The 16,482-nt window shown below is 43.8% G+C and overlaps 1 protein-coding gene across 1 annotated transcript; it reads left to right on the forward strand.

Moving 5' to 3' along the window:
* The first annotated feature begins 83 nt into the window (after positions 1-83).
* LOC106561683 (uncharacterized protein C3orf20) lies at positions 84-14,582 on the forward strand. Its single transcript, XM_014125866.2, has 18 exons — positions 84-784; positions 873-967; positions 1,302-1,873; positions 2,546-2,602; positions 3,412-3,511; positions 3,808-4,032; positions 4,312-4,461; positions 5,744-5,858; positions 6,723-6,848; positions 7,299-7,403; positions 7,592-7,763; positions 8,510-8,732; positions 9,095-9,193; positions 9,327-9,705; positions 10,129-10,245; positions 13,216-13,358; positions 13,542-13,677; positions 14,117-14,582. The coding sequence occupies exons 1-17, from the start codon at positions 704-706 to the stop codon at positions 13,669-13,671; spliced, it is 2,889 nt and encodes a 962-aa protein (XP_013981341.2). The 5' UTR covers positions 84-703; the 3' UTR covers positions 13,672-13,677; positions 14,117-14,582.
* Positions 14,583-16,482: the final 1,900 nt, after the last annotated feature.

Below are 16,482 nucleotides of genomic sequence, written 5' to 3' on the forward strand. Positions count from 1 at the left end.
TTGCAGGCATTAGCAGGCAAAAGACCATGTTCATAATCATTAGTGTTCCGCGTTACCACTGTCTAATAACGGATGTTAAAAAGGAACGATAGCAAAAATTTGTTACGTAAAAATATTTCATACTGCACATTTAGGGGGGCCACAAGGGGGTCCAAAATTGTTGTCACAGGGGCACTGCCCCCCCTCAGAACCGCTAGTGCTTTTCACTCAGTGAATGGTCCATAACGGAAGCGGGCCAGAATCGAATAACCACTTTCTCTGTAAACAATTCTCATCCAATTACGTCCCCAAGCATTTCATCTCAAGTTACTGCGCTCGCTCTGCGCACTGGGTGACGGCGACCACCTTGTGCCGCATTACTTGTTTTTGCAAAATATCAAGCGCTCAAGCCACAATCTATTTTTAGAAGCCGAACGAGCCGGTGATTTGTATTGTCGGTGTTATGCTTTCAGATTGTTGCCATGAGTCGATCATTTCTGGTGCGTAAACACATTTGGAGACGGGCCGGGCTCAGTGTGTGTATCCAAGCAACAAGCTTCAGCAAACTCAAAGGGATAAAGGTTACATTTACAGTAGATGAACGGGGAAGTGGATTGTCGAACATTATTCAGGCACCCGGTGCAAGCTTAGGGATTCTACTGAGATTCATATGTTTGTCTTTAACACCAGATGTAGATAATGTGGGGAGTTAATCAACACTTTTATGGAGTGTATAACTGAGTGGAATTATTTGCAAATGATGACGACAGATTTTAGACCCGGACCTCTGTATTTCTTTGATCAGGTAACCAATAAATATACTATTTATTATTACTATATCATGCAACAGAGGAAACTGGGATAATGGATAATAATTTTCACAACTTCTTCAGCCAACAGGACGGGGACGTAGGAGGCGCCCCAGAATGCCCTTGGAGCATTGCTTTGATCTGGCAAATGGGGGCGTGCGTTTGGCAACAATCAAAAGGTAGGCAAAACTGGGCAATTCCAGTCATCGGGGCCTGATTGGTGTAACACATTTCCCCCCAACCCATAGCAAACACAGCTCATTTAACTATTGCATTTTTCCTCTGTTGCATGATATAGTAATAATAAATAGTAAATGTAAATGTTAAATGAAGATCATGATTAGTTGATTATTGGAGTCAGGTGTGTTAGCTGGGGCAAAACTGTGACATCAATCAGGCCCCCCAGGACTGGAGTTGTCCAGGCCAGAATTATATGTCTGTTTTGTGTGTGCTTGACTTATGATTTATAAATAAACAAATCTTAATTTCAATATTTTCTATTCTAATTTATAGCCTATGCGCTCACAGTGAGTGTGTTAACGATGACAAATATGAAGCAAATGAAGACAATGCACACAAAGTGCAAAGTAAGCCCTCTACCACTGTTAAACCAGATACCTGGCCCTCTGTCAACGGAGCGTTGGACATGGGTGGTGATGAGAGGAATCCGGAGGCCGCGGCGGTGCCAGCAGACTGGTTGGATGACATGGACCCGATGGATGCATACAAGCATATGGCCCCTCAGTTGTTGAGCGAGTTGGGGAGTGTGCTTTTGCAGTATGAAGGGAGTGAGGAGGGATGTATTCCACACGGCCTCGTGAACGTTCTGAATTACTCATGGAAGGATTTGACCGCTGGGGCAGTTTATGTCAAACCATCTTGGCAGTTGGGTGTCGGCAGCGGCAATGGTGATGGCAGGAAACCTCGCAAGTCGAAGGGCTCCATGAATTTCGATGAGACTCTTCGGCAGATGGCGGGAAAGAGAAAGACAAAACAGAAACCGTCCAAGATGGAAAATGGGTCTGAGAGACAGCCTCAAGACCCCAATTTGCGCAAAAGATCATCCGTTTCCCATGCACAGAAAGGTGAACCCTCAACATGAACTCGTCGTCACTCACCCACTGCATTAGTTGACATCTTTTCTAATAGGAAGTCAAATTATGACTTTGAAAAAAGTCTCACATTTACACAGTACAATTCCACGGGCCATCTACTTTAATTAACCAAACTCACCATGGCCACTTTAGACCTGGGATAAGTAATGAAAATGGTCATAAACATTAAACCACCTATATTAAGTCATTGCTGTCAAACTTTTAGGACGTTCCTGCTTATGGGAGGGGCTAGGTTGGTTTACAGGAGAGATTGTTTTTCTACAGGTCACAGGTGTTTATAAAAGGCCTTCCTCAGTTAATCAGTTAAAACCACTTCCTGCCTTTTGACTTTCCCTGCTTAATAATTCACTCACACTAATCTGGGGTATTATGGGTATTACTGAGACAATGGGTGGATGCTTCTCTTGAAGCTCCTCCTTAGTCCTATAAGTGACCATTTAACAATACATGTATGCTAGTGTTCAGGAAATACATGTAGGTTAGTGTTCAGGAAATACATGTAGGTCAGTGTTCAGGAAATACATGTAGGTTAGTGTTCAGGAAATACATGTAGGTTAGTGTTCAGGAAATACATGTAGCCTAGTGTCTTTTGTATCCAAGATGACATTCCCATCAAGCTGTTTTTCAACAATTTCCTTCCAGCTCATGTGGCCACAACTATAAGTTTCTCCATCTCTTCAAAAACCTATGAAGAGCAAGGTAGGACATTACCACACACACTATGTTACTCCTAGACATTTCTATGCAGATGATATAACTGATTAGGGGCTCCCAAGTGACGAAGGGGTCTAAGGCACTGCATCTCAGTGCTAGAGGCATCACTACAGACACCCTGGTTCGAATCTGATATCGTGATTGGGAGTCCCATAGGGCGGCTCACAATTGGCCCAGCGTCGTCCAGGTTTGGCCGGTGTAGGCCGTCATTGTTAATAAGAATTTGTTCTTAACTGACTTGCCAAGTTAAATAAATGAAATGTTAAAAAATGTACGTTATAGAGCAGTAGTAGTGCTGCCCTAGCTTTATCAGCTCTATCAACTGAGGCACAGCTGGAACCCAAAGCCAAGGTCGTGGGTTCAATTCCTGCAGGAAACACACACTCATAAAATAAATGTATGCGCTCACTGTACTGCAAGTAACTTTGGATGAAAAGCAATTTGCTAAGTGGCACATGTTATCATATCATTTGACATAGTGTGTGGTAGATGGACATTTAGTGTACCCACATTGTGCCCTGGAGCAATGCACTTAACCTCACAACATGCTCTCCATTCAGGGGCCGCCGACTGCACTGCGGCTTGACACTGTGCTTCTATTTACTGTGTGTGCGTGTGTGTGTGTGTGTGTGTGTGTGTGTGTGTGTGTGTGTGTGTGTGTGTGTGTGTGTGTGTGTGTGTGTGTGTGTGTAAGATGTGCGCTATGAGCAAGGGGGGGGTTCAGAACAAAAATATCCATTATTCGCTGTAGCATATAGAAAATAAAGTTGTATTGTATTGTATGGTACATGCAGGTTGGATCGTCCAGCCAAAGGAGCCAGCCCATGAGGAACCTCAGTGGACTGAGCTGTGTCATTGGGTGGTAGAGAGGCTGCAACTGGCTAGGATACCCATGTATGAACTTGCATTCTATTCTATTATGTTGTAGAGATCCTCACTATGTTATTAGCCATGTTACAATCCCCACCAAACAGGTTCATTGCATTGGTGCCATGCATATTTGACATTCATGCCAGCGACCTGGGTTCACTTCCCTGCTGTTCCCTACAATATTGTATTATATTTCCACAGCAGCTTTTCCTGCAACACAACATATCCCCATGTCACCCTAATAGCTCTTTCAATTACTTTGAGTGTGCCAATTTGTCCATGTGTATGACTTCAGTATGATACAGTATGACTTCATTTAGAAAACAGACAACGGAACAGGCAGAGCGTGGGCTGAACAAACCACCCATCCTCCGTCACTATGGGGATGCCAAGCCACACGTTAAACACCAGAAGACAGGAGGAGGAAGCGGAGGAGGAGGCAAGACCTGGCCTTACCCTCAGATACCAGAGGTGAACCAGGAGGACCAGGATTCACCGCGGCAGAAACTACACTACAGGATCAATGATGGTTCCTCTTTCCTATAGTATCCTTTCTCACGTTTCCAACTAAAGCTGTTTCATTCCAGGATGTTACTTCGCTACTGACCTCATTCACTAACCTTCACAGATCTGACAGCACTAGGTATGGGAAAGCTATATGAGAGAACTAGAAACCAGTTGTCTGAGATCTGTGAAGGCAAGGAATCAGGGCAGTGGGGAGGGAACATCGTCCTAAAATGAAAGTGAACACTGATGTTTAAATCTCTAATATATAAATGTAAATGTGTTAACCTAGCCGTCCCCTTGACCTTGACCCTTCCCAGCTACCCGTCTGGTTGTGTAGCGGTGTGTCAGAGCCACTCTGGTCTGTCCTGTGGAGGGTTCTATACTAACGTGTTCAGTGACCAACTCAGCCCTGTTACACTGGCCAGCATCACCGCAGTAGGACGGGGCACCGTCACACACCCACTCAGGTAAACACATGGTAAATGGTTAAAGATTGAACAGAATTTTCAAACAATAAAGTTAACAGAAATAGGGGCACTAATAACAGTATCTGACTGGAAGGACCCATTTATTTGTACTAATGAATGAATTGAGCTGAGTTCCTGGTTCAGCATGCTTCCCAGTTGAAACAGTTCACTTATATATTATTTACATTTTAGTCGTTTAGCAGACGTTCTTATCCAGAGCGACTTACAGTAGTGAATGAATACATTTCATTTCCTTTTTTTTTTTTTGTACTGGCCCCCCGTGGGAATCCAACCCACATCCCTGGTATTGCCCACACCATGCTGGCGTTGCAAACACCACGCTCTACCAACTGAGCCACAGGGAAGACATCATCATAACAGTTTGTGACGTTTTTGTTCGTTTTGGTCTCCGGCAGTTTTCTCCCCCGGCTGTTCTTGCACACGACACTGTTTCTTGAGGCAAGTCAAAGTTCAGTAGCCGATGTCTACGCCCCATCGACGATGATTGGTCAACAGTACTATTCCTAGTAGGAGTGGGAACATGAAGTGTTTGTTGTCATTCAACGAGAGACGATTAGTTGTAATGCTTTTTTTTTTCACTTGAGAAATATGGCACCAAACGTCTTAGCTAGATGTAAAATTGCTTGACTAAGACCTCTACAAAAATGTCAAAATGAATGACAGATGTCTTGGTTTATCTTAGATTATCTTGGACTATTTTGAGGAAGTGGTTTCTGGCTATGCTGTTGTTACGGTGGCTCAAGAGGGTCTAACAACAGTAATATTGGCACTTTTTTCTTGTTTTTAAAGCGAATGTCTTTAGGGAGTATGCGAGCACAGACGGCCTAGCCAAGTTCTGCTGGGAGCAAACCGAACCTCTGTATGAGGAAGCCTTAAATTGGATCAGTGGATTACTACTGGTTAGGTCGAGGCGTAGATCACATGAAAGGATCTTTAACACAGGAGGTTGGTGGCACCTTAATTGAGGAGGACGGGCTCGTGGTAATGGCTGGAACGGAATCGGTGGAATGGTATCAAATACATCAAACACATGGTTTCCATGGTTTCCATTTGTTTGATGCCATTCCATTCGCTCCGTTCCAGACATTATTATGAGCCGTCCTCCCCTCAGCAGCCTCCACTGGTCTTTAATCAATGGATCCACAGGGATTATGTTAGCTGGCAGTAAACACTGTGTGCTTATAGTGAGTATGTCTGCTGTGAGTAAAGCAGACATAGATGGATCTAATTGCGACCTGTTCTGAACTGTTGTTGTCTGTAGTGGGACTGTTACTGCTGTGTGGGATCAGCGTGGTGGGATGACCTGTGACCCAGAAGGAGCTGTCACTAAGGAATGGATCTGGCAGACTGGGGTTAAGGAGAGGATAGTCATTCAGGTGAGGATCAGGGTTCCATGGGGTCAACTTCATTTCAGTTCAGTCAATACAGGATGTAGCTCAATGTAAATGAGCAAATTTCCGTTCATAGTTGTCTTTTTAATCTGACCTCACCTAATTTAAGGTAAAGTAAAGAAACCAAGAGTAAGCTAATTAAGCAATAAGGCCCGAGGAGGTGTGGTGTACGGTCTGATATACCGCGGCTGTCAGCCAATCAACATTCAGGGCTTGACCCACCCAGTTTATAATAGGCCATAGCCCAGTTTAGTCTACAACTACTGTTTGTAATCCCCATCTCTGTAAGGCCCTGCACTGACAAACTCAGTCAAGAAGAAGAGGAAGTCCCAGTTGCTGGGTAACGCCGTCATATGATAGCCTCTGGGACAGCGGTACGGGGGCTTGTAACAAAGCAGGGGACGTGGGGCATGACGATGTTACCCACTGATACTGTGATACTCCAACTACGTCATCATGGCTGATCGGTCTATAAAGTGGGCTATTGCCTCTATTGTAGTCATAACTTTGAATTGAGGAATAGCCATCAAGTACATTTATCATAAGAGGTGAGAATTTATTTATGCCAATTAGGAATCTCTCTTGTGGTTTAGTTAGGATTAAGATAGGGTTAAAATAGGATTAGGATAGGATTAAGATAGGGTTTAGTTAGGATTAGGATAGGATTTAGATAGGATTAAGATAGGGTTTAGTTAGGATTAAGATAGGGTTTAGTTAGGATTAAAATAGGGTTTAGTTAGGATTAAGATAGGGTTTAGTTAGGATTAAAATAGGGTTTAGTTAAGATTAAGATATATTTAAGTGAAGTGGCATTTCATAACTTTTCGTTATATTCTTCTTTTTCCCCAGGTGTCTGATCAGATCTCAGTACGGATGTTGAGCGGTATCTGTACCACCCTCAGCTTTAAGAGTCAGAATGAGAGTGTCCTGCTCCCACTGTCCCCCCTGCCCAACATCACCCCAACTAAAGAAGTGGTGAGAAAACAATGATATATTAGATCTATTTCAGGCTTAATGTGTTGGTGATGGCTGGTGATGGCCAAATCTGATTGGTAAACGGTTGGTGACTGGTGAATCTGATTGGTAAACGGTTGGTGACTGGTGAATCTGATTGGTAAACGGTTGGTGACTGGTGAATCTGATTGGTAAACGGTTGCTGACTGGTGAATCTGATTGGTAAACGGTTGCTGACTGGTGAATCTGATTGGTAAACGGTTGCTGACTGGTGAATCTGATTGGTGAATGGTTGGTGACTGGTGAATCTGATTGGTGAAAGGTTGGTGACTGGTGAATCTGATTGGTGAACAGTTGGTGACTGGTGAATCTGATTGGTGAATGGTTGGTGACTGGTGAATCTGATTGGTGAATGGTTGGTGACTGGTGAATCTGATTGATGATTTGTATGAGTCATGTGCTGTCTTCCAGGCCTGTCTGCAGACTGAGGGGGCCTTCACCTCTCTGGCAGCCCAGGAGCTCTCCCTGAGTAAGACGCACCAGAAGAACCAGGACCAGCCCACAGACAGCAAGAGGGTAAGAGACTTTAAACAGGATCTAGCACATTTATTTAACTAAGTAGCTTTTTGAGAACACATTTTACAATAACGACCCGGCCAAGAGGACGTCAGTGAGGATTTCATCTCATTGTGTGGTGTTTCCAATGTCTGTACTAGTCTCTCTTGACCAACATTCATACACAATAAGTTTTGATTATGAACCAGGTTTCAGTGCGTTCCAGTGAGGTGCTACAGATGACCCGGGAGGTGGAGAAGCTAGAAGAACCCTGTCCCTTCAGGAGAGGAGGAGGGCGGGCAGGACGAGAGCTGAAAAGACTCCAGAGGAGAATATGTAATATACTGGACGACTGGCTGGAGTTCTACCGGGTCGCCACGGGTACACAAGGGTTTATTTAAATGTGTTTATTATAGACATAATTATTCTCTTTTACAATAACAGGTCAAGGGTGAAGAGTTCTCTCACGTGGTCCACTGGAGCATTTTCTAAATCTTATATAAAGTACTTACTATATAAATACATCTATAGAGCAACAAGTCCTTCTGGACTGATATTAGTACCAACGGAAGTAAACACACAAACCATTCAGCTAGTTAGATGGGTTATTAAAATGGAAAATACAATGAAGCTATACAGGTGTGTCCAGATAAAGTACAGCAGCATCAAAAGCTTTGTGATTACTTTCCAGTTCTTAGTTACATAGTATGTAATCTCCTTTATTACATTTTTACTTAACTAGGCAAGTCAGTTAAGAACAAATTATTACTTACAATGACGGCCTACCCCGGACCAATTGTGTGCCGCCCTACGGTACTCCAATTCACGGCCAGTTGTGATACAGCCCGGGATTGAACCAGGGTCTGTAGTGACACCTCTAGCACTGAGCTGCAGTGTCTTAGACCGCTGCACCACACGGGAGCTCCTATCATATATAATAATATATACCATTTAGCAGATGCTTTTATCCAAAGTGACGGTCATGTGTGCATACATTTTACGCATCGTGGCCCCAGGAATCAAACTCACGTTGCAAGCGTCATGTTCTACCAACTGAGCTACAGAGGACCACAAACCCACTATGAGTCTCCTTCATGAAGTCCTGACCATCTTCTGTTGCCCATCAGGTATCAAGTGCCCAGATACAGAGCGGATGTCTGATGGTCCAATGCGGCCCAGACTGAAGAGAGAGGGCCAATCAGCAGCCCTGCCCTCCCTCCACCCCACCACGGGGCTGTCAGACGGTACCCGGGGTGTACCAGAGGGGGGAAGCACTGCCAGCACCAGACACCTGCCTCTGTCTGCACCTACAGATGTCCTCTTGCCAGGTTCCACCCACAAGTTGTCATGGTAACGTGATGTGAGATAAAAGAGTGATTTTGGATATCGCCAGATGAAAACCTCTTATTTCCAAAACATAAACTTTTCAGGAGATGTAAAAAAAAAAAAAAACAGCCATACTTTCCTATTAGAGAACATACAATTCTGAAACGTCAGAAGCTATTTTGAAAAATAAATGTGGGTCCTAGAGTTATGACATATTCAGAGCACATTGAGGGGAGTTGCTGCTTTCAATATGTGTGAAACAATAAAATAAACCGGTTTTCATCCGACAGCGACGATATGTAAAATAACAAATTGTCCTCAGACTGACGTCTTGATGATGATGATGATTCTGTTGATGATGAAGAATATTATTGATTTGTCAACAGGACATTTTCTCCAAAGAAGCAGGGCAAGGAGGGAAGACAGGAGCCCCTTCATTTCACACAGTCAGGGACCTTCAGAGTCCACAGCAACATCAGACTGGAGTAAGAGCAGAACCAGAACCCCTGTCACTGCCAGAGACAACTCACTGCTTCTTCTTCTGACCCTAACAACGACTACTTCCTCCCTTTCCTTCTGTCCTATGATGATAACCATGTTCTGTTCTTTCCACCCCAGGTCTGTAGTGATCCCGAGATGCAGTCCAGAGCTCCGTCTCACTGCCCAACTCCCACACTACACATCCTCCAGCCCATGTACCCCTTATCCACTCTACAGCCCGTGTCCTGTCCAGCTCAGGGCCATTCTCCTGGGGTTAGAGGGCCGGACTCACAGGCTGTGTCGCTGTAGCTCCAGGACCATGCCAGTCCTGACAGATCAGGAGTATGATGCCTTCATCTGGGGCCAGCCCCCCCACAGTGAACAGATCCTGGTGGTGTGTGTGACACCCCCGCACCAGACCCCCCTCGCCCCTCACATCCCCTTACTGCCCAATGAGGACATGCTGGAGCTGCTCTACGAGAAGATGAATAAGAACAGGACCATGCCATGTACTCAGGTTGATTTACATACATTTACATGAATAAGAACAGGACCATGCCATGTACTCAGGTTGATTTACATACATTTACATGAATAAGAACAGGACCATGCCATGTACTCAGGTTGATTTACATACATTTACATGAATAAGAACAGGACCATGCCATGTACTCAGGTTGATTTACATACATTTACATGAATAAGAACAGGACCATGCCATGTACTCAGGTTGATTTACATATATTTACATGAATAAGAACAGGACAATGCCATGTACTCAGGTTGATTTACATACATTTACATGACAGTACATTCCATTTCGGAACACACAATGTATCCATATAATTCCACTCTTGAGATTATCTGGCGCTGACACACAAACACACACACACATACACACACACACACTTTTCATGCTTGACTTTGTCCTCATGTTCAGAGTCAGCTGGACTCGTTCCGCCTGGTGAGGTATGAGCTGTCTACAGGGAAGACCTGCCCAACTACCCACAATGCACTGCTGCAGCAGAGACACAATGTCGCCCCTGGGATGTTTCTGGTCAGTTGGTCAACAGCTGTCTCTGTCTCTCAGCCACGACCAGTTAGTCAACAGCTGTCTCTGTCTCTCAGCCACGACCAGTTGGTCAACAGCTGTCTCTCTCTCAGCCACGACCAGTTGGTCAACAGCTGTCTCTGTCTCTCAGCCACGACCAGTTGGTCAACAGCTGTCTCTGTCTCTCAGCCATGACCAGTTGATCAACAGCTGTCTCTGTCTCTCAGCCACGACCAGTTGGTCAACAGCTGTCTCTGTCTCTCAGCCACGACCAGTTGGTCAACAGCTGTCTCTGTCTCTCAGCCACGACCAGTTGGTCAACAGCTGTCTCTGTCTCTCAGCCACGACCAGTTGGTCAACAGCTGTCTCTCTCTCTCAGCCACGACCAGTTGGTCAACAGCTGTCTCTCTCTCAGCCACGACCAGTTGGTCAACAGCTGTCTCTCTCTCTCAGCCACGACCAGTTGGTCAACAGCTGTCTCTCTCTCTCAGCCACGACCAGTTGGTCAACAGCTGTCTCTCTCTCAGCCACGACCAGTTGGTCAACAGCTGTCTCTGTCTCTCAGCCACGACCAGTTAGTCAACAGCTGTCTCTGTCTCTCAGCCACGACCAGTTGGTCAACAGCTGTCTCTGTCTCTCAGCCACGACCAGTTGGTCAACAGCTGTCTCTGTCTCTCAGCCACGACCAGTTGGTCAACAGCTGTCTCGCTCTCTCAGCCATGACCAGTTGATCAACAGCTGTCTCTGTCTCTCAGCCACGACCAGTTGGTCAACAGCTGTCTCTGTCTCTCAGCCACGACCAGTTGGTCAACAGCTGTCTCTGTCTCTCAGCCACGACCAGTTGGTCAACAGCTGTCTCTGTCTCTCAGCCACGACCAGTTGGTCAACAGCTGTCTCTCTCTCTCAGCCACGACCAGTTGGTCAACAGCTGTCTCTCTCTCAGCCACGACCAGTTGGTCAACAGCTGTCTCTCTCTCTCAGCCACGACCAGTTGGTCAACAGCTGTCTCTCTCTCTCAGCCACGACCAGTTGGTCAACAGCTGTCTCTCTCTCAGCCACGACCAGTTGGTCAACAGCTGTCTCTCTCTCAGCCACGACCAGTTGGTCAACAGCTGTCTCTGTCTCTCAGCCACAACCAGTTGGTCAACAGCTGTCTCTCTCTCTCAGCCACGACCAGTTGGTCAACAGCTGTCTCTCTCTCAGCCACGACCAGTTGGTCAACAGCTGTCTCACTCTCTCAGCCACGACCAGTTGGTCAACAGCTGTCTCTCTCTCTCAGCCACGACCAGTTGGTCAACAGCTGTCTCTCTCTCAGCCACGACCAGTTGGTCAACAGCTGTCTCTCTCTCAGCCACGACCAGTTGGTCAACAGCTGTCTCTGTCTCTCAGCCACGACCAGTTGGTCAACAGCTGTCTCTGTCTCTCATTCACGACCAGTTGATCAACAGCTGTCTCTCTCTCAGCCACGACCAGTTGGTCAACAGCTGTCTCTCTCTCAGCCACGACCAGTTGGTCAACAGCTGTCTCTCTCTCAGCCACGACCAGTTGGTCAACAGCTGTCTCACTCTCAGCCACGACCAGTTGGTCAACAGCTGTCTCTCTCTCTCAGCCACGACCAGTTGGTCAACAGCTGTCTCTCTCTCTCAGCCACGACTGCTTGGCTGTGATCTGATTCACTAAAAACCCTTCTGCCCAATTGTTACTCGTACTAATACGCTCCCACTCACGGATTTAAATGAATGGACTGGTGGAAGTAATATGATGGAAACTCCCTAAGCTACACCCTTGCTTGCACCAATCAGATGCTGTTAAAATCCATGAGAGGGAGTGAATGAGTGCACACTTCTGTGTGAAGGATCAGCACGTAGCCGTAATCTTATTCACCTGATATCCACATGTTACTGTAGATGGCAGCAAAGAAACACTAATCCAAGCGCTTTGACATCATTATGAAACCAGCTTGGTCTTACTGTAAATGTTACCTTTTACAAGAGCTCCAGTTATCCTTTTACTGCAGTGGGCTTAAATCAGGGTCACACAGAGTGTTTCTTGGTAGTCAAACAAATCACACATGGTTATGGGTCTTAAAAAGAGAAGACTCCTGTACCATGTCAGATATAGAGTAGAGATGTAATCATTTATGAGATTGCAACCCAATGTTACACTTTAAACATCACAGAAGACTCAATTATAACAAAGCTGTTTGACATAGAAACACCAGATTTTTGGCATGTTTTTTAAAAATAATCTTTATTAATTATGAAATTTAGATAAATGTTAATAACATTCCACCCATGAGGCCTCTAAGTTATTTGACTGCAGGAAAGGGCTACTTACTGGAAATGAGCCAACCTGGCTGGGCGCGGAGGAAAGATAGTTTCACTCTGTCTGTCTATCTTCAATATGCTAATAACGTAACTGTCTTTAATAAAGACTGTTTGATGGATCTACTTACCAGAATTACAAATCAAATTGACACAAAGTTATTTTGACGTGGAACACTGCCGACACGTATGAGACGTTAGGTATATAGGCTTATAGACGTTCTCTTCTTCCCTTACCGTTTGCGTACAGAAACAGACGCTGTTGTAGACTAACTAATGAAGAACTGGCTAGTCAGGTTCTTCTGTTGTAAACCTGAGACCATGTTACCATATGAATGACTGACTGACATCTGGTTTGCCTAGATAGGATGAACCCTGGTTAAACCAGAGAAGGGAAACAATGGTGAGCTCAGCATTTAGGCTGGTTCAGATAGGCTGAATAAAAGACTTCAGGTCAGGTGGAGGGTCAACTCATCTGCAGGTCAGAACAGAGTGAAACAGGGGATTAGGATAAAGCTGTGCTGTTGAGTTACAGTCATTTTAAGTGGATGTCATATCCAGATATTTAGACTTTTTTGCTCATTTCCTTTGGAAAGAATCATTATCAAGTCTCCGTCAGTCTATAAAATGTTTCTGTTTATTCATTCAACAGATGTACATCAGAGGGAAGCTGCTGTTCGCTGACTACATCTTCAATGGCTACAGCTGCTCAGCGAGAGACCTCCACAAGCAGATCTCTAAAACTAGAGGGGACTACAGACAGGGCCAGAGCCTGCCCTCAGACTACAAGTTCAGGTAAAAGCTACTGAAGTGATACTTACCTACTGCCATTGTGCCCTTCAGCAAGGCACTTGCTAAACCCGTAACCTGCTACAGGGGCCAGGGTGCTGCTTCTTGTGATGAAATTTCACACGAGTTCTGAGAAAATGAGTTGAATTGAGTTGAACGGGAACAGTACCCTCTCTCCTGTGTTGGCAGTGCCCAGGTGAAGAGTCCAGCAGTTTTGGACCCTCCTGGCCATCAGGGGACTCAGAAAGTCTCTGATGGACGAGGAGATATCTCTCATGGAACACCTGCCCAGTTAGAGAAGGGAAAAGTCCCAAACTAGTGAGCGGTACGTACATTAACCTAATACTCTGTGGGACAAGTATTACCCCCTGTCCCTCTAGTATCATTACTTAACGTTGTGATTGACCTCCTGTTCTCTTACCACTTACCCAATATTGTGCTTGTGACACTGGTTTATCAACAGTCATTACCTCATGCTTACCCATACTGACAATAGTGCAGGGATTCTTGAAAGATGGGACAATCCCAACTTTGTTTCCCCAGAATAGTTTTTCTTAATATTAACAACATTTGAAATGCAAATTGATTTATATCAACTCTGTCAGATATGGCATTTTATTTTATGTTTTGTTTTGTTCAACAAGTGTTTCAACTTTTTTTCAACTTTAGAAAATTACATTGTCCCAACTTTCAAGAATCCCTGAGTGACATCTATGTTCAAAATGTCTAACATGCATTGGAAAGCTGACTTCTTTGTGTTCCAGGAAATTGACTTAGGGACCTGTGACATCATCGGTCACGTTAAAGAGAGACACCACTCTGCTAAAAGCCAAAAAGACTTCTGCTGCAGCCTCACTGCCCGTACTCACACACTGAACAAAGGTCAGCTCATATCAGAGCTGCAATGTAAGGCCCTTTCTGGTGTCACAAGTCATCAGGACACACTGGAGAAAAACCTCACCAGAGCTGGGCTAGCTGGCTGGAGACAGACAGTCTGCTGGGAGAGAGGGACTAAGTCTAATATTAGGTGCACTACACTGTAAATGTAGTGTGAGATCTGTATTACATCTATAACTGTCTTGCACACGTCTTGTTTTGACTGACTAGAATTCAACGAAGCAACGCTACACATACTGTAAATCACAGCACTTTATAGAACTCAGTTGCATCATGGAAGAAGTTCCTTATTTTTCTACGGACTACAAATAAAGACTGTTGTCAATATGTGGACTGTTGTTTCCATGTTATCTGTCTTCATGTCCTCCAGGACAACTGAAAAATGTTTAAAAGTGAAAAGAACCAAAATGATGATCTACTGTTATCTGTCTACCAGTACAATTGTATCAAACCCAGAGCTATCCCATTTCTTCCTGTTGTGACATCATACTGTTTCAGCTAAGAGAGACACTTCCTGACTGATAAAGTGACTGTGTATCAACCAATGATGAACGAGAGACTGGGAGAGAGAGAGAGAGAGAGAGAGAGAGAGAGAGAGAGGTCTATGGTGACTCAGTCACTCAGCATTGCCTAATGATGATTTTTTTAGATTAGCCTATACTGTGGAATGTTCAGAGTGAGAAATATTCTGATGATATGAATGCTGACGTTAGTTTCTTACCCTACTTCCTCATAGAAATCAGTGACCTGGCAAATTAACTCCCACGCATTCCTTCATTTTCCACTCAACTCAGTTATTTACTGGCTTTAATTAGCGCTGATGACAGAGAGAAACGTTCAATTTAAGCACAGCATGTGATGCTGAAATGCACATGGAATATTTCCCCAAAATACGTGGGCTATTATTTGTATTATTGACCAGTGTTATGAGCTATGACGATAGACATCAAGCTTCAACATCATCTTGTCTATTATTGATGATGATGATGGCATTATGGTCATGTATAACAAATTAAATGTGTGGACGTAAGGTCCTTGACTTTACCCCAAGTCATGGGACTCGATCTTCCATAATTATTTTACACCTACAGTATGCCAGATGTTAGGTTAATGTATTTGATTTGTGGAGTTAAATGGGAAATCTGGAATTTCCACCAGACCTAGAATAACTATAGTTTTAATCACGTTTTGTGGAATGTAACTATATTTACTTTGGAGGTGACTACAATTATTTGAATACAGATCCCAGAAATGGCATTTGAAAATAGATCTAAGAAAGTTACAAAAATAATTAAACTATTTGAAAACAGATCTGTGAAAGCAACTACTAAATAAAAATATGTATATATTTCAATACAGATTTTAACTAATGGGAGGGTTGTATCTGGAACAGAAACTATTGGATTGGCTGCCTTTGACTAAAGGGAGGGTTGTATCTGGAACAGAAACGATTGGATTGGCTGCCTTTGACTAAAGGGAGGGTTGTATCTGGAACAGAAACTATTGGATTGGCTGCCTTTGACTAAAGGGAGGGTTGTATCTGGAACAGAAACTATTGGATTGGCTGCCTTTGACTAAAGGCAGGGCTGTAGCAGGAACTGCATGTTGCAGATAGAAATAGAATGAATAGAGCAAACACAATCTCCTATTCTATTCCAATCTATCTGATAGTCATATTTGATCTACACAATACATTTATATCGGAACATTCTGTAAATGTCCGTTTTCCTGAACATACCCCAGGTGTAGATAATCAAGTCAAACCAACCAATCAATGATATTCTGTACAGATAAGTATAAATAAATCAATTATATTCTGTACAGATGAGTATAAATAAATCAATGATATTCTGTACAGATAAGTATAAATAAATCAATGATATTCTGTACAGATAAGTATAAATAAATCAATGATATTCTGTACAGATAAGTATAAATAAGTTGTAATGCTCAACTGCTATATGACTCTTTCAACATTCCACTGGAAAGGTAGAACGCTGCAATACCATCTTTAAATGGCTTAGTTTACTCCGAATACAAACTAACATGATTTTCCACTTAGCTTGGCTGTAGTTGATTCAAGACGGCAGTTTTTTACGTTTAGTTTCCTTTCGACACTTAATAAAAACTTGAATTGCATAGCAATGAGTTGAGAGATTTTACAACGACTGTACACAAGAGGAATAGTGACTGTTCATTGTATTATTGTTATAACGCATTGTAATAATACCAT

The sequence above is a fragment of the Salmo salar genome, chromosome ssa10 (genome assembly GCF_905237065.1).
Source record: "Salmo salar chromosome ssa10, Ssal_v3.1, whole genome shotgun sequence".
In the NCBI taxonomy this organism is placed as follows: Eukaryota; Metazoa; Chordata; class Actinopteri; order Salmoniformes; family Salmonidae; genus Salmo; species Salmo salar.

Excerpts from the sequence above, each read along its gene's own strand:
- LOC106561683 (XM_014125866.2), top strand. The coding sequence starts at position 704 with ATGGAGTGTATAACTGAGTGGAATTATTTGCAAATGATGACGACAGAT. Across the intron at positions 968-1,301 it reads CGTTTGGCAACAATCAAAAG|CCTATGCGCTCACAGTGAGT; the intron begins GTAGGCAAAACT and ends TCTAATTTATAG. Across the intron at positions 10,246-13,215 it reads TCGCCCCTGGGATGTTTCTG|ATGTACATCAGAGGGAAGCT; the intron begins GTCAGTTGGTCA and ends TTCATTCAACAG.